The sequence below is a fragment of the Acanthaster planci genome, unplaced genomic scaffold (genome assembly GCF_054643075.1).
Source record: "Acanthaster planci isolate LZ-2023a unplaced genomic scaffold, COTS_SCS Contig2, whole genome shotgun sequence".
Taxonomy (NCBI): domain Eukaryota; kingdom Metazoa; phylum Echinodermata; class Asteroidea; order Valvatida; family Acanthasteridae; genus Acanthaster; species Acanthaster planci.
In genome coordinates this window covers 99,682-117,381 of record NW_028257626.1, presented here as the reverse complement: position 1 = coordinate 117,381, position 17,700 = coordinate 99,682, and the positions used below count along the sequence as shown (strand labels likewise).

Below are 17,700 nucleotides of genomic sequence, written 5' to 3'. Positions count from 1 at the left end.
ACTGATTGACCCCATATAATATGGGGCACCTTATCTCCCAAAACAACAATTTCTTGAATATATTCCATTTAAAGAAAATTAATGAAGAATGTTCAAGTTTGGGTTTTGGTGACCAAATTTCAAAACTAAATCACTGATAACCGATAAAAGAATAGGTATGATAGGATCAAAGGACTGGAGTCATCACGTACTGTACCCGTCATCCGCTGCGCTCCTCCCAAGGGGCGGACGATGAACCCCGCACTTCTGGGGGTTAGGTGTGCTTTTACTTTTCAAAAAATTACAAAAATGGTAATTTTAGGAGAGGCATGTTGTTCTGAAGAAGCCTTGCAGGTACTATCGAAAGAAATACGAAAAGTCGCTTCAAAAATTAGCTCAAGCATATCACGACACGGGAGGCTCTGAAAACTAAAAGTAACCTTGGTACGTACAGCCGGGTGCAACACAGACTATTTGTCAGATTGCACGCCATACGTGTAAGGCTCTATGGTTACCCACGGGAAATGCGCGGAAAATAAATAAACCACGATTTCATACGGAGGCTTTGGAGGGACGTTTTTTTCAAGTCCAGATCATCAACAGTTGCTTTCAGCCGAGCGGTGTCATAAAATCGTCATGATCGATGGGATTATTCTGAAGTGTTGATTTCATACTGGCAGGTCTTCGGTGACTTGCTTTTCGAGAGCATTGCGAAATTTCCGTCATAAATATGGACACTTCTGTTTGGATATTTTCTCACTTAATCATTTTCCCACGAATTCTATTCACCATCGATCTCCATTGGAGATCAATGTGATTCACGCAAAATCGTCAGAGGAATTGAGGGCGCTACTTCCACTTGAGTCCCAGGCCCAGTTGGAAGCCTTAAATCCAGTTCATGCTACAGGCGAATGTAACAGCGAAGCGAATTTGACGCCACGAAAGATGTACGGCAAAATTTCGCTGGAGTTGATATGTGCTCAACTTTTGAGAACGCAAACATTTGATCTGACGTCACAGCAATTTTGCGTTTGTGTTTGCTTTCGCGTCAAGTATGATCTCCTGAGCTCAGGCCAATTTCATAGAGCTGCTTAAGCGCAGAATTTGCTTAAGCACGAAAAAAAACTTGTTTAATTTAACAAACAAAGGTTGCCAGCTCAAACTCTATGTGATTGTCATGCTAACCAAAAGACAGGTAAATACCACTCCAAAACATAAGAAGGCTGGTAGGCCTAACCTGAATTGTCAGGTAAGGTTTTTTCACGCTTTTAAAACAAATTTTTCGCTTAAGCAGCACTATATTCGAAATTGGCCCGAGCCTTCCATACGTACATGTATGGGGCAGTCCATAAAGTACGTAGCCGTACGTTGCACATCTACTGTAGTACGTCGCTTCCAAATTTTTAAATAACTTACCAAAGTAGTAACAGGTTTTTATATCGCTGTTTCTTTATTAAAAGCCCTATATAGAAAACGGCAGCTTAAAAAAAAGATTTATTTAAAATTTATTTAAAATTTATTCTACGTGGAAACTGTAATGGAGCCTCAGGAGGGTGGAAATAATAGGAAGAAATTAAAATAGTGTAGACAAGGCGACCAGCTGCATCCGAATCTGTTGTCCAGAGTTAGGTCTATGGCTTCGCTCCATTGGAAATACGTTGAGTCACCGACAAAATAGACTTAGCCGTGAGCCCCGGAAGCCTGTTTCGGACACGGCTTGCGATGCGGCTTAGTGTTTACGTACTGTACGAAATGCCGTGGGACTCGTCGTTGTTATTGGGCGCGGGAGGGACAGGAATAGAAAAATCCTGATTGAAAGTAAATACTAAGATTTCCATTTTCCAATGTGATCTAAGTAGAATTATTACACACTGCTACAAATACTGTTCACTCTGAAACTTCCCCTCTGAGAATGCAAATTACAGAGCTTTTTGAGGGGGCCGGCCCCCCACTATATTTTCGGGGAAGGGGGGGGCGATGCCTCCCCCCGGTTCCTACGTCCATGTGTTGGGCGCTCGAAAAGTGAAAGACCGTTGCCCACAGGAGCAAAGGTTTCGATTGACTGCAGTCGCTGCATAGATTTTTTCCTCGTACAGCAGCAGATTCAGGATTATTTACTGGGCGGGGGTGTTATTTGGGGTTTCTACGTGCAGTTGTCGCCTTTAGTGAAGCCATTTAATCTCTTTATTTTGTCTTTAACCGTACACGCAAAATAAGACCCTTGAGGGGTTTTCATCCTTAGGCAACGAGTGGAGCCGGGGGTTGACCCCACCCCCCCTTATGTAGATGTAGAGAAGGCAAACTTGAGACATTAGGATAGACAATGAAGGTCATTCTGGACCCCTGATTTTCTAACCTCCTTTAGCAGATGAGTAACCGCCATGGTTCAAATGAGTGACACAACGCATCCCTCCCCTTTGCTCGTACACCCCGCCCCAACCCTCGGCTCAGTCGCAGACGAGACGTCCACTTCCTAAACTCCATGCTAATACCTAGCTGGTTCGCGGCAAAGAATAACACACACTAAAACCCCACAGCACGCTGTCGCTGGTAACACCATACGTACTTTGCGTGCTATACGATGGTGATGGTCCGAGCTAGCTAGCTGTGTCGAAGGACAGGCTCTTTCTTCTTCCGTATGAGAAGTTTGTTTCCATGACTCTAGGCTTCTCTGTTTCAAAACTGCTAATCGACTGCAAGCCTTTCCGTAAGTAACCAACGCTAGAAGATAATTCATCCCACAGAAATCACAGAAAACGGGAATACAGCAAGAAACGAGTCACATTGTACGAACGGGACCATTGTCGGATTGTGTTTGTGATCTCACGTACATGTACAGTACATGTACCCCGTACATGCCTACAGTCATATGACAGTATGTCGTGTGCTCATTTCTTGGTAAAGCCAAAGCTGAGCACATTAAAAATACCCATTCAATGTTCATGAGCAGCCTGCACGGTTGGCGCCACTGTTGTCCGGCTGCTTAAGATCTAAGTAAATTCGTTTATTTATAGTGTTTTTATGCTGTGTTACAATTTGTCTCATTTTTAGCCAATGTGAGACCAGTGCTGGGAAGGCTCTTAAATTTGTCAACTTTTTTTTCTGTTTTCTTTTTGAAGTAATCTTTCAGAGAAAAGTTTTTCATACATGTCATGCATTGTACATAAATAAGTTTGGATTCCATTGGATATGTCGGACTCTGCAAAGCAATAAAAAATTGATGTGAAGTCGGGATATTCTGACATTTTGGGGGATTTTTTGTACATGTATATTGTAGAGCAAACTGATTTTTTTGTACCCAGAAATGAGTGGATTTTGACTGAAAAGTTCAAAATTCATATTTTCCCAAAACCTGTGTTCTTATTCGTGCCACATTTTAATGAATTAAGTGCTGGTTTCACTGGAATTTCAAAAATTTTGAAATTGGAAATTAAATAGAGGAGTTAAGAGTGTGCGGAAAAAGAAACTTCAAGCACAGTTTCCTTTCTCAAGAAAATGAGTTCCCAAATGAACAGCGCCCTCACTCGTTTATGCATGTTGTTACCGGTGCTAAATTCTTCAGATATGTCAACATGTCAAATGCATTTTATTGGAATAATTTTGCACCTGGAATATACATGTAGTTTAGGGAACCCCAGGGACAGCAATAAGCCAATTTCCCGCTCCGTCGCCATGTTGATTTTAGCACCCCCGAATGAGTATAGTGAACAAAGCTAGAGGGGAACAAATTGTCTACAGCAAAAACAATTGCGAGCATTCCATTTGCCAAACATTACGCAACATTGTTGCCATGAATTTGTTCCCCTCTGTTAAATCTTTTGAGCATGCGCACATGAAATCTGAAAAAGGCTTATTAAAATGCCTCAGCATCAACAGCACAAGTGCCGCAATTTTAAAAGCTGGTTAAAAAGTTTGCCAACAGACTTCCATGATTACCAGTCAGCAGTGCAACAGAATGCATTAACACAGGTGATAAATTTACGTTGTTACTGCATTTTTCGAAAATTTTTAGTCAGTGGTGTCTTGGTGGGGGCAAAGTGTCTTGTTTTCCAGGAACAATTGTCCATTTTTTTCATCTTTGAAAAATCCTCTCCTGACAGCAAGGTGCTTTTAAAGGCACAGTTTCCGACGTGGCACTTTCAATTCCAGGGGAGTAATTGGGCAACGTTTCCCCAGAGGCAAGTCCCCCCCCTCGTGCTACATGTATTTAGTGTCAATAAGCATCAACACACAAGCAGTGTCAGCAAAGTGTCAGGAACTTGAAAATAGCCTCTCAATATTTAAAAGAGGTTTTATCATATTTAAGACTCTAACAACTGCCACTGAGTAAGAAATTAGTGAATTTGCTTCCACGTTCTCACAGGAAAACGAAAAGTTTTTGTGATGCATGGCACTGCCATCTTTTTTTTTCTCTGCTGTCCACGTAAAACAAGATGCCAGCTGGTCAGGCTGCACGAGCAGGCCTGACTTTGTCGCTCAAATTTCCACACTCAAATATCATTCTAGATAAATGTGATACATTGAATATGATATTTAGGAGTATATATTTATTGTAAATACAAAATTTTTGCATAAATACTTGTATGCTTGAATAACTTGTTGACGCTAAATAGCATGACGCGTTTCCATGCTCTTTCCACTGGCTACACCACTGTCATGAATTTGCTTTTCGTCAAAATGTGCAAAATGCACATGATTTTAAAAAGATACTAGGAACAGATGAGAGATTACATAACACATAACACATGTACCTTTCTTTGAATGCTTGCTGCAGTACATGTATGGTGCCCCGTTCTTTCCTTTCAAGTACACATGTAGTCGACAGATTGAAAGGTTGAGCGATGAAATTCCATTACTTTTTCACTGTCTTAATACAAATAATCATTTTGCAGTCATCAAACAGCATAATTGGAAATAGATGCCAGAACTGAAGTTCCCCCAAAACTTCATATAAACGAGTTTGCACTTTCTCCAGTAATGAACAAGACAAGCATAATAAGAAGTGTCGGATTTATGGGTTTGTATGACTTAAAAACAAACAAAAAACGATCCCCTTTTCAGTTGGCTCCTTTTACCACAGATGGGAGTGGCCCAATGCTACAGGAACCTGTTTGAAAAAAGTCATAACACAAAGCAGAATTTGGTATGAAGAAAACAGTGCCGTGGAGAGAAAGAAACCCTGCCAATATGCATGGCCTAATGTGAGGCTTGCACTTGAGGGACCAGTAACTCCATAATATCAAAATGAAACAAAGCAAAAGGTACGTGTACGAAGTTTTTTCCCCATAAAAAAAGGGTACTGTTTAATTCAGGCTCGAAGTCCGTATACTACTTGTATGAACTACAGTATTGGTATTTTTTTCTCTGAAAAGAAAGTCACATCAATTTTGAAAGAGAATAAAAATGCTCACTTAGAATAGAACATCTTTACATGCTCAAAGCTAATACAGTACTTGTTTGAGATTAGCAATTAACCTTATTTTAATATGATGGGAGTGTCCTCCAAAATCATGGAAGTTTATGTCAAAGTTCTTGTTTCTGAAAAACAACATTTGCAGCCAAATACTTTTTTTAGACTCTTTTGGGGCAAAACCACTGCGCAGTGCATGTATATTTCACATCTCATCATATGTTCAGTCTTGTGTCTGTAATTCATCTTGTTTAAAGCGAGTCACTCGAGGGCGCTATTCATGTTTCATGTCACTTGACCATACCATTTGGCATGCGTGTTGGTTTTTCAGAATACTTGTTTTCACACAATGTAACATTGGTCCATTACGTGCGTCTAGTTATTTCACTAACACAACCTTCAGAACTACACGTATAGCTAAATTTGTAATAATTCCCCATTCGGGAGAAGTGGAGACTGACAGCTGGAATTCTGCATAAATTGCTTAGTTAGCACCAACCTTCGATCTGAGACATCTTTAGACCCTGTGTACATGAATCGGTATGCTGCAGGAGCATCCCGTAATTGCATGAATTGTCCAAAGTCCTCCACTGTTCCAGGAAACCATTGTACATGTATCAGTACATGTGCATGTACACAGTACATATTGATATATGTTCCAGTCTTGTAGCTTTAAGTAGAAATAATAGCCAAAGATCCACAATCCTGTGTAATCTTGTAGTGGAATTTGAAAGGTCTGGGAGTATTTCTGTGCATCAAAATAAAATGAAGAACTTATTGTATAAAATTGTAGATATCATCCATTGCCTCTTGAGACTTTTCATTGCATATGGCCAATTTACTGTCAGAATTATGGTCTTGGTGTTGGAAAGCACCATAGAGCAAAGAACATAAACACCCAGATACGTTTACAGGTAAAGCAGAAAATAAACACACACATGTGCTTATAAGTGCTCTCATATACTGGTACTAGTACAGTTCACAATGAAAGTTAATTTTTGAAAATGTTACAAATAATGAGAAAATTACATGTACCGGTAAAGTGACCCATGAGTAAGAATTGCACAAAAGCTTTAGTACTTTCCCCAGCAGAGAGCTGACTAAAACTTGAGTTGTTTCCTCATTAAATTTAATTCATTAGTTTGTATCATCGCATTCCACATGATACCCGTCTTCTCTGTCGGTAGATACATGTATGTATGCATGCATGTACATGTAACTGTGCGTTTCCTTTTTAAACGCTACAAGGGAAAAATTCATCCTGCATTTCAAAGAGGGAAGGATTCCCCAGAGAACTGAAAAAGAATAAAAATTTTGTCAAAGGTTTAGGTCCTTGTATGGTAATTTGTGACCTTAACTTTGAGAGGCAATTGGTCAGGAATTCCCCAGATCTGCGGTATGTAAAATCTGTTCCAAGATGCCAGTGTCCAAATGGATAAAAGAACATGTACATGTATGTATACAGTGTACAGTATTTCGAAACAGATACAGTGATGTACACTGTACGAACAGACACTGACAATATAGCGATAACCATACACAATTATACCTACATCACACAGCCAAATTTACATACATTTTATGTGCAATATACAGGACTTCTGTGAGTTTAGTTTTGCAGTCACAATTCTACGTCTTTGTTTGTACATGTGAGTAAGCGTTACATTAAAGGAAGTTAATATTCCCTTGTACCTACTTATCTGTACATGTACATGTAGTTCCAAAACCGCCAGTTATTGTAAATATTTTGCTTAGGTTCACAGTCATGGTTGAGCTCTGAACATGTTCTGCACATTATGTATGGGTGACGTACATGTATGGGTGTGTGTGTGTGTGTGTGTCAGGCAAGGACATACCCTAATTTGTAAACTAGACCAAGGTTCCACAACCCTTCATAAAGGTCATGCACTCTCCCAATACACAGATATCTTTGTAAGTCTGTGACTCATTCCAAAGCCGCACACTGTGTCTGCTTTCCAAGTGATCTGTTTGGTTTGCTGTAATGAGTCCTGACATGAGTATCAATTTGAGTTATCAGAACGGTTTGAAACCCCTTGCACCCAGTAGCTCCTCTTCTGCAGTCCCCAAAAATCCAAAAGTGCAGGAGAATTTTGGGGGGCTCACAAAGTTTATATGTCTGGATGTCCAATATAAGTTGTTGGATTTAAAGCGAAGCAAGAATATGCTTCTGTACTGTGCAGGTTTGCACAACCGGGATAATTGAAAGGGGAGGGGGATTTCTTGCAGGGGAAAGAGGATATGAATAAGCCCTCCACAGACGTGCATGTATATTTGTGTACTGGCAGCACACAGAAAACTGTGATGAACCTGGTACATTTTCTTGAAATACCATCGCCAGCGTTTGTGGTTCCCAAGAGAATAACTTGTCTGATATTTTTGGGTGATAATCACCACAGCAAAGATGCACCTGAATGTTTTTCAGCCGTTGATCAGATTTTGTGCAAACAGGATCCCTGTCATTACATGCTAATTAAATATTTCCTTCTTTGGAATTTTTTTTCCTTCTCTCCCCCTCTCTCCTCCCCCCCCTTCCCTTCCTCCCCCACAGGCTGACAGACCAGCAGGCTACGATCGGCAACCATGAGTTGTCCTGCCACGACCAGCAAAGCCCGCAGCCACACGCCCACCACCAACCAGGACCTGGCGGGGCTGTTTGAGTGCCCGGTCTGCTTCGACTATGTCCTGCCGCCCATCCTGCAGTGTCAGAGCGGCCATCTTGTCTGCTCCAGCTGCAGGCCAAAACTGAATTGTTGCCCGACATGCCGAGGACCTCTTGGTGAGTAGACGAGATTTGATGAGGACAGTGTTCAAGTGTCAGGCATGTCAAAGATTTCATTACAGTTTCTGTCATTTTTTAAATTAAGTCTTAACTGTGTTTGAAAGAAAACTTGGGCCAGCATGCCTAATTTTTGTCACCTGTTTTTGTACACTGTATGCATGTACATAATCATGATTAAAATTGCAAATTTACCTTTTCCTTTGTAGTGTGTTTTGTATCAAAGTCATATCATATATGCATACCATTTGAATATGCTGTTGTGAACACTCTATTCTCAGTGGAAAATTGTGATAGGGCATTGCACTAACTGTGGTTTTGGAACAGTTGTCTATCTCAGAGGTACACTAAGCAAAAAACACCAGTACCCAGTTGAAAAATTCAAAATCTAGGCAAAGAAATAGTGATAGTTGGTACAGGTTTTTCTGCTACAGCATGTGTGCCCTTTTGTTAGTCATCAGATTGTTGACAGAGGTCCATGATAAACATGTAGGCCTTATGGCATAACGTCATGTCCACTTGGCTATTGTAAGAAATGTTCATGCCGTGTTACATGTACAAGCCTGTTGGCCCTGTACATGTACAGGGTTTCTGAAAGGGAAGTGTGTGAATTAGAGAGATTAATCACAAATAAACTCTTGATAAAAATAGAAAATTAATACGGGCACACGTCATTAACCCTAACTCCCTAGGGTGTGTGCAAAATCATATTAAAATTGGAGAATTTAGGACTGTTAGGGTTAATAGTAGTCATGTCACATGATGTACCAGTACGTGTTGTTTGTTTTTTCTGTCCAGTTATTCAGAAGCAGTTGGCAGCTTTCAGGTGAACATTTTATCACATAGTGGGATTGAGGGGTAATTGATTTTTAAAGCATAACGTATTATAGCTGTTAGAAAGGGTTGGTTCTTCAGGACCTGCAGGCGAAGTGCACATGTGGATGTTTTCTGACTCTTGGCAAATGTCTTCCAGCCCATCTGGATAGCTTTTGCTCTGAAAGATTCAACCAGCACCTCTCATTAGACTGCACTGGTAAATTCTGTCCGCTACTAAGATCGGTAGAAAACCCAACCAAAAGTAACACACTGCAGGTCGTGGTTACTGTCTAGAATAAATGACAGTTACAATCACCTTGTGGCAGATACTCCTATCTCATAATACAAAGCTGAAATTTCCGTGGATGAGAGTTCAATTACATTTACATTGTACATGTTATAGCGACCGGTAAAAGAAAATTGTAGCATCCATGGAAAACCTTTTGCATGTGTTTTGCGTGGACATCAGTCGTTTAAGGGATATAGAGAAAATGGGGCTCGACTGTCCTTAATCTGCTGGTATGTATATCAAATATGGCAACACCGGAGTGCATTTTGATAAATTCAGGTTGCAATTGATCAGTCCCATCAAGATCCTTTAAAAATCTACCAGGAGATTTTGAGGGATTTTGTAGGGTTGGGGAAGGCAGAGCCGAAAGGGAGAGTACAAAGAATGCACAGTACACAAATCACGTCCAATGATTCCAGCACAGGGTAAGATTTTGGAGTATTCAGGTAGGGAAGGGAGTCAGGGTTCAATCAGCATATCACAGGTACGAGATCCCATCTTGTATCCCGGCTTCCACAGGCAGCATACGTAACCTAGCCATGGAGAAAGTGGCACAGACAGTCATGTTCCCCTGCAAGTATTCGTCCTCGGGCTGCATGGCCACCATGTCATACACGGAGAAGCCCGACCACGAGGAGACATGCGAGTTCCGGCCTTACTCCTGCCCGTGCCCAGGTGCCTCGTGCAAGTGGCAAGGGTCGTTGGAGCGGGTCATGCCCCACCTCAACCACGCTCACAAGAGCATCACTACACTACAAGGTAAGTGCGAGTTGATCATAGGGCCCATTAGCAGTGGAAGCATACAGGATAAGTACGCAGCTCAGAAAAACTGGGAGGTTATAGTGCTGTATTGTTCAGTTATTTCAAAAACCTACATGTACAGAGGAACACCGCTATAATGAACATGCTGGGGTCCATGCTAACTGTTGGGTACAGAGGTCTTCGGTATAGTGAGATTTACTGCCGAACGTTTCGTTGCCATGTTGAATAGTGCCCTCTCTTGTCTAACTGCATCCTCATCTAAGTGCATCCTCTAAATGCAATGCAACGGCGGTGCGCATGCAGTTTTCTTCCTCACCCGATCATGCGAAATCGCAAACCCAGTGTCCATTCAATACTGTTGGCAGATTAACCGTGGGGAATGACAAGTGGCAACTGCATAATGTTCGGTAGGGTTTTGTGCACAAAATATTAGGAGCCAAGGACAATGTTCGGTACAGCCGAATGTTCGGTATAGTGGTGTTCGGTATAGCGGCGTTCCACTGTGTACACGAGTGCATTGATGTGACATGCACTTCACTTAAAGTGTGTGGGATAAAGTATTCATTCAGAATTAAAATACGACCACCCAGTTTTTCTGAGCCACATACGTATCCCATACAGAACCATTTCTAATGGGTCCTAGTGTCACTGTATTCAATCCTTTCATTCTCATGCTTAAAATAAAGAAATTATTTTCTTATATATATATGTACAATTTTTCAAGGTTGCCTGCCCATTTCAGAAGAACCTAAAAGTTTAACCATAGGTCATCTCTTCTTGCTCAGTTTAGAAATATCTGTTTGTCCATCATTTGATGTGGGATTAAGCATGGTTGGAGTCAACATGCAGTGGTGTAAATGTTTTGGGACTTTGGACTGTGCCTTGGCAAAATGCCTATTTGAGAACCAAAATGTTTCTAGTTGTCTCTGAAAGAGTGTCTTGGGTTTGTTTTCAGAAACCCCCCCCAAAAAAGTACAAAGTTTACTATTAAACATTTATATGCACATGTGTCGATGTAGAACCTTACATGTAGGCCTGTGTAAAAAAACATTTATCGAAATAAATGAGCCTGTACTCTATATAAAAGTGACAAAATAGCTTTCCCTAAGTATTTGCAAAGACAACCAGTTAAAACCATATAAGCAACTATAACAAAATGTTGCATTCACAATTCTGACCAACAGCAATGCTGAGTTTTTCATTCATTCTTGAAGTGCAATCTAACTGACATCTGTTCAAAACTGACTTGTGGAATGTAAATAGTTTTCAGGTCAATTTAGTGTGATTCCTTAAACACATTCCATCTTTGCCTCATGAAGATATTGATGCAGTGCAAATTCACATGTTGTAGTATATATGCTGACAAACAAGTCCATCATTTTTCCGACGTGCATTTGGTGTATTGAACAACATGAAGCCAGGTGCCAGCAGTTGTCATTGCTGTTGTATCTCCACTGGGGTTTTGTAAGCCTAAGGTCATGCAATCTAGGTCAACAAAAAACTAAATTCTGTGACATGTGGAATATGAGTTATAAAAAATTCCAGGGCACAACGCTCTACCATGAACGTTACTTCAGTGTTTCTGTTTGTGCTGTGTGTTTTAGATGAAATTCTGTAACTATTCAGATGAAATTCCAGTTATTTTGTATAAATAGCTGTTTGTTTATTGTTAGCCATTGCCTTAGTACTCCACATAAAACACCGACTCACAAGAGGGCTTCCTGCTGTAGACCCTTTCCACCCACGTGACTAAATGTAAACAACACCACCACGCATGGACCACCTTGGCCACGGTGATCACATATATTCCTGTGGGCAGCCTCAACCACGTGCAAGCGAACGTGCGAATGCTGCATGCTTGTTTATCTTGAATAGGTAGATTACCATCACAACACTATGCACTCGTTACCATCACAACACATCATAGGTCTAGCACGGGAAAAAGGTCTACAATTTGTTTATGAGTAACAGTGCATTAGTCAGATGGAGAAGTCTGAGAAGGCTTGCATCCTGCGCGACAATACTTGAAAATGAAGACCAGGAAAAGCTCTTCACTCATTCTGCATGTGTCTGTGGGATATGTTTACGTTAAAAGTGCAGATCATTCTTAACTCAGCATCAACAAGGCTGCTGGAACCTTTCAGTTCCATCATTTACCCGGGCATTCAGGTCCTTTTTCACCCTAGTCACAGTTTGCAAGGAACCTTCTTGTCTTTTACTAAACATCTAGTATTGTGCATTAACCCAACAAGACATTCTTTGTGCTGTGTAATGGGACATACTGTACATGTACTCTACATGTACATGTACTCTACATGCACCGTACATGTACTCTACATGTACTGTGCCTTACATTTTTCATCTGAATACAGTGTATATGTACCGGTACATGAATCCTTGGTGCTGAAGTTCATGTATAGCATGTACCTCAGTTGTCGCATGTGCTGCATGTAAAATGGTTTAGAGAGAGTTGTGGAAAATTTAATATTTGGCATACTCCCAACCTATAAAAATGAATGGAAAGTCACCCAAGCCACTTTTGAGTTAAAGGCCTTGAAAAGAATCTTGGCATTTTCTCAGTAGGAATATCAACGTATGTCTATTTTTCACCAAAATGCCAAACTGAAGGATACACTGTAAATCAAAACAAAGAACCCTGTTTGCTCTTTCTAATGCAAAAACCATGACAAATAACCTCAGAAAGGAGACCTTGAGACTTGTTACGTGGGGAGTGGTCACATGTACTGTAGGGTCCATTGATTAACTCGAAATAACTTGAATGCATGGACTTGAATGCTTTGAAGGTATCCCTGGCATTTTATATTTGCTGTTTGTTTTTTTCTCATTAAAATTGCCAACCATTCTACACATGCATGTGTGTTTATACATGGATATGTATAAGCAACCTTTCCAAATTCTTCACAGTTTGAAAAATGACCTTGATACAAAAATGTTCAACCCTGAATAAGTTTGAAGATCACATGGTGAATTTTCCTTCATTCCATTTGAATTGCTCCCAGGTGAAGACATAGTATTCCTTGCCACCGACATCAACCTTCCCGGGGCCGTAGACTGGGTCATGATGCAGAGCTGCTTCGGCAATCACTTCATGCTGGTCCTGGAGAAGCAGGAGAAGTTTGACGGCCTGCAGCAGTTCTTTGCCATTGTCCAGCTCATCGGCACCCGCAAGCAAGCTGAGAACTTTGCCTACAGGTATGATATCCACACGGAGTGCCCTGTCAGGACTTCACGATTGGCCACCCACCGCCCCCAATTGGCCCCCATTTTGGAACTGAATTGAGTGAATCACTCCCTTCATTGCTTGGCATAATTCTTCTTGTTTCTGTACTCTTTTAAACCACTTACTGTTTTACTAACGTGAAATTGCTACATACATGTAGGATCTATATTGTTGGCCCAGTGGATCATCACGGTGTACCTTCTTTTGCTGACAAAATTTCTAAAACTTTCTTCTACTATGCACATCCTCCAAAACACTTCAACATTTGCACGTGAAGTAAATAGCCTGTTAGAGTGCAAAAGAAAGAAATTTCACTGTATTGTCTTTGTAATTATAATACTCCATACATGGCACAAGATGTTCGAATTGGGATGAGAGCTGTGTGGCTTCTAAACATGGTCCCTGAATATTCTAAAATCTGAAAGTGAAATGATACTCGATGACGCATCTTAAAACCCCCTTCCCCCCACCCGGCAAAGGTCAACAGTGACCCTAACATTCAGTACATTTGGTTTCCATTTCTTTTGTCTGCCCAGACTTGAACTGAACGGCCACAGGAGGCGACTGTCTTGGGAAGCCACGCCCCGCTCCATCCACGAGGGTGTGGCAGCAGCCATCATGAACAGCGACTGTCTTGTCTTTGACTCGAGCATCGCTCAACTCTTTGCCGAGAATGGAAACCTTGGCATCAACGTGACCATTTCAATGTGCTGAGCAGTGCTGCCTCCCATAAAAACTTCAAAAACAATTGAAAACAGCATTGCAAATGAGTACGTTCAAGTGACAACTGGAAAGCCATAGCCAAGTGCCATTGAACCAGTTTTACTCGTTAAATGAACATGTTGTATCACGACGTCGTGAAGCTTGCATTCGTCGTGGTCCTCACACTTCAAATCTGCAAGCTCTTCCTGAAGGATCAGGTTTGAGATGATGGGATCCATAGAGTTGACTGATTGGAGTGTTCAGTGGAGGAAAATATGTGTATTCCAGAGGAACTTCCATCAAACTGACCTAAAGCCTTGCAGAAAAAAAACTGCTGTACATAAAAGCGTCCATAAGCGTTTTGTTACCAGTGCTTTGATGCATTGTGTGGTGCCAGATCTTATACCGCTTGCACATTGAGCATAGAGGAACGGCACTTGTTGTTGACTGTTAACCAGTGCAGAGCTTCAAGAGTGATATGTTTACTTGAGAGAGAACCCACAACATATGAATGAGATGGGCATATGAAAACAAAGCATTGGACATGCTGGAACACAGTTGAAAGGATTGGAAGGAGTACACTGTACGTTAAGGCATTGAATAAATGGAGGATTTAAGCACAAGGATGTGCATGGAAGAAGCTAACGAAAGGAGTCAAGACAGCAAGTGTCTGGGAACTGACAAAGCTTTGATTGCATCCCTCGGAGCACCGACTGCAAACCACATAAAGAGCAGTTATGATATTTGTGGTTCACCTATACAGGAAGTTTCACCTTTGCATGCGCATACACGTATCTTGTGAACAGTGCTGTCAGCAAGAAGAAATTCCTTGGAGCTGGTTAGCAGAAGCTATTGCCAAGGAAGAAAAGTTGTTTTAATAGCAAAATTATTTGCTTAGCAGAAATCAGCCTGGCAGTCAATTTCACGAAACTTGGTGGAACTTCTTGCCCTGCGTAAGCGTTGCACAATACACACACATTCACTCTCGTGAATAGTTGCCGAGCTGCGCAATGCTGGCATTTATGACAGCTGTTCCCCTTCATTATTACAACAGTTCTTAACTTAGCTCCACCCCTCATTTTGAAAATGTTTCCGTCTTGTTGGAATGGGGTAGAAAATCTCAAAGTCCTTTCACAGCCAAACTAGTTACCTCCAAACAACAAAGTTGTACATGTACATGTATGTTTATTGTACAAGCCTTGCTACGTTAACAATGATGCGCCATAAGTGAACATGATTCGTTCGTTAAATCATTCATCTCTGATTTTTTGTTGTAACTTAGGGTACCTCAACCCCTTCGCAACGGGAACCGTTGACAGCCGCGGCTTTGTGTGAGGATTAGTGCATACGACACATACAGTCTATTCACCATGCAGCTGCTGGTTCAATGGGGCCTGCTGCTGGACAAAGCCCTCCATTCAGGGCATACCACAGCCCAGCAGTCACGGTCAAAAGAATTACCGGCACAAAGGGGTTAAATAATTGTGTAAGTTGTGCCGTGATTTGTTGTGCAAGTCGTAGACTTGAGCAATGCGTAACTTTATGAAATGTGTCATTATTTATTGCGCAACTCACAGAATATATGAAAATGTGGCGTCAGTGAAGTTACTCCATTGCATCAAGTTTCATGAAATCGGCTGCAGAACCAATTGTGTGCAGCGTGCATCACACAGTTCGCATAACTCTTTTTGGTGAACAAGTATTATCTGTGCTTAGCAATTTCTGTGCTCCATGAAATGGATCCATGGCGGGGGCGCATTGTTTCCGGAAGAAGTTTCCTAATGTGGAGTGGGAATGTTTTAATTGTTGAGAGGTCCTCTCTGACTGGACACAGTGTGTTTGATTCATAGCGCTGTACATGAGCTCACTTTTCAGAATGCCATCTTGGTCTAGTCCCCTGTGTGCATCATTGAGCAGCCTAGTGGAGTGAGGCACCACATCTTTAGCACTGGTACATGTATATGTTAAGTTACGGACCTCATTTTACTTTCAAAACTTTAAAGGGTTTTCCAGTATTTGGCTTTAGCTTCAGCTCTGGCTTTGCCTGATTTTTAACCTCATGACTTTGAAGATGTTTATCTCATGAATAAGTCATACATTGCTAGCGGCATATCTCACTACATGTTATTGACCAGATCAGCCAAACGATTAAAATATCCCAGAGATAAAGCCTGAGATAGAGTGTGCCAAGTATTTGAAAACCCCCTTGCATGCAGGAAAAGGTGAAGACCAGCCCCCACATTCTTCAGGGTGGAAACCTTCCAAAAGACAACGAATCAATGAGGCCCAACAATGAGGATTAAAGGTCTCACAGTTGAGAAGCGTTTTTGTCTCTCATGTTTTGTTGCTGAAAATCTGAGTAGACTAACTTAAGTGAAAAGGCCATCCCACGGAATTCTCAGGCTATTACGTTATGCGCACATATCATGCATGCAATTTGGCACATATTTGTGGTGTGCACACCATGTGGTGGTGGTGACATCTCTTGAGGACGAGTCTGAGTCAACTGGTTTTGTGTCCATATCATGAGTCAGCATTCACAACGTCCAAAAACGTGACATGGCGTGACTCACCTTTCAGACTTATTGAAGACATCATTGTTGTTGGTATGCTGCTAGAGCATTCCGACCTCTATGTAGCCAGTATTAAAGCCAGAGGTTTGATCACGGAAGCCAGAGGTTTGATCAAGGAATTTGTCTGTAGAAAACATGGGTAGATTAAAGATAAAATCCTGTCCAAAGTCTAATGCATGCCAAACCTCAGTCATCAACTGTCTGGGTTGCTACGGGAGTCTGAGTCATATCAACAATACGCAGAGACATGTAATTGCACTCCAAGCTTAAAAAGGAAAAAGAGCGGAACACCGATGGACATGTAACTCTTGGTTCATAGGCTTTTGCACTTAGAAGAATACAGTTTATATTAATGCACCTGTAGTTCCCCTTGGAGGTTGTAGCAGTGTACACGTCCATGTACATCAGGTGTTGTCGCTGGAGCAAAGAAATCAAAGCATGAAACTCCTCCAGTGAAATATAACACCTTGGCTGGACAAAGTCCAATGCCAGCTCACACGTGCTGGTGACATTGGGCTCAACATCTACATGTACATGTATAGGACCCAATCAAAAGATGGCAAAGTACCATGTGACCGCATGGTCACTCAAGATCGGCCACCAACCCCGAGTTCTTTTTCAAATGACATGATGGTCGCTATCTTTTATATTGGAGGTTTTGCCCCTCAGCAGTATATATTTATGAACTGTCTTCACTTGGTTTTGTCCGAGGGTTGTTAAAAACAATTCACAAGCTCACTTGGGTGGGACTCCAACCCACGACCTCCTGTTTAGCAGTGCAGACGCCTTACAGCTTGATCACCCACATGTTGCTTGCTGGGGTTGGTAGCCGGTTATGGTTTGAGTTAGCACTGGTATTGCACAAAACATATTCCTACTGTACATGTGAGATGTGGTTCAAGGCCCACCCAGGTAAGCTTGGGAATTCTTTAGGCTGCCCTCAAGAAACATCCTACATGTGAAAGAAAATCTTTCAATATAACATCAGTATCTCACAGATGCAAAAAATCACATCTTGCTGATACAGCACTTGGTGTTGTCTGCACATTCAAAGCAAGCTTTCTGAAGGCTTACTCGCTACCTACATGTATATGTACATGTACATGTAAATACAGCGCATGGTCTTTGCCT

At 41.5% G+C, this 17,700-nt stretch overlaps 1 protein-coding gene across 2 annotated transcripts; it reads left to right on the top strand.

Annotated features, from left to right (window-relative positions):
- The first annotated feature begins 2,534 nt into the window (after positions 1-2,534).
- On the top strand, positions 2,535-15,014 carry siah1 (siah E3 ubiquitin protein ligase 1). 2 transcript variants are annotated; one of them, XM_022233441.2, is made up of 5 exons: positions 2,535-2,686; positions 7,959-8,186; positions 9,811-10,050; positions 13,074-13,266; positions 13,831-15,014. In XM_022233441.2, the coding sequence occupies exons 2-5, from the start codon at positions 7,991-7,993 to the stop codon at positions 14,006-14,008; spliced, it is 807 nt and encodes a 268-aa protein (XP_022089133.1). In that variant the 5' UTR covers positions 2,535-2,686; positions 7,959-7,990; the 3' UTR covers positions 14,009-15,014. The 2 variants fall into 2 exon arrangements, with proteins under 2 accessions (XP_022089133.1, XP_086987704.1); XM_087131578.1 differs by lacking the exon at positions 2,535-2,686 and adding an exon at positions 5,064-5,240.
- Positions 15,015-17,700: the final 2,686 nt, after the last annotated feature.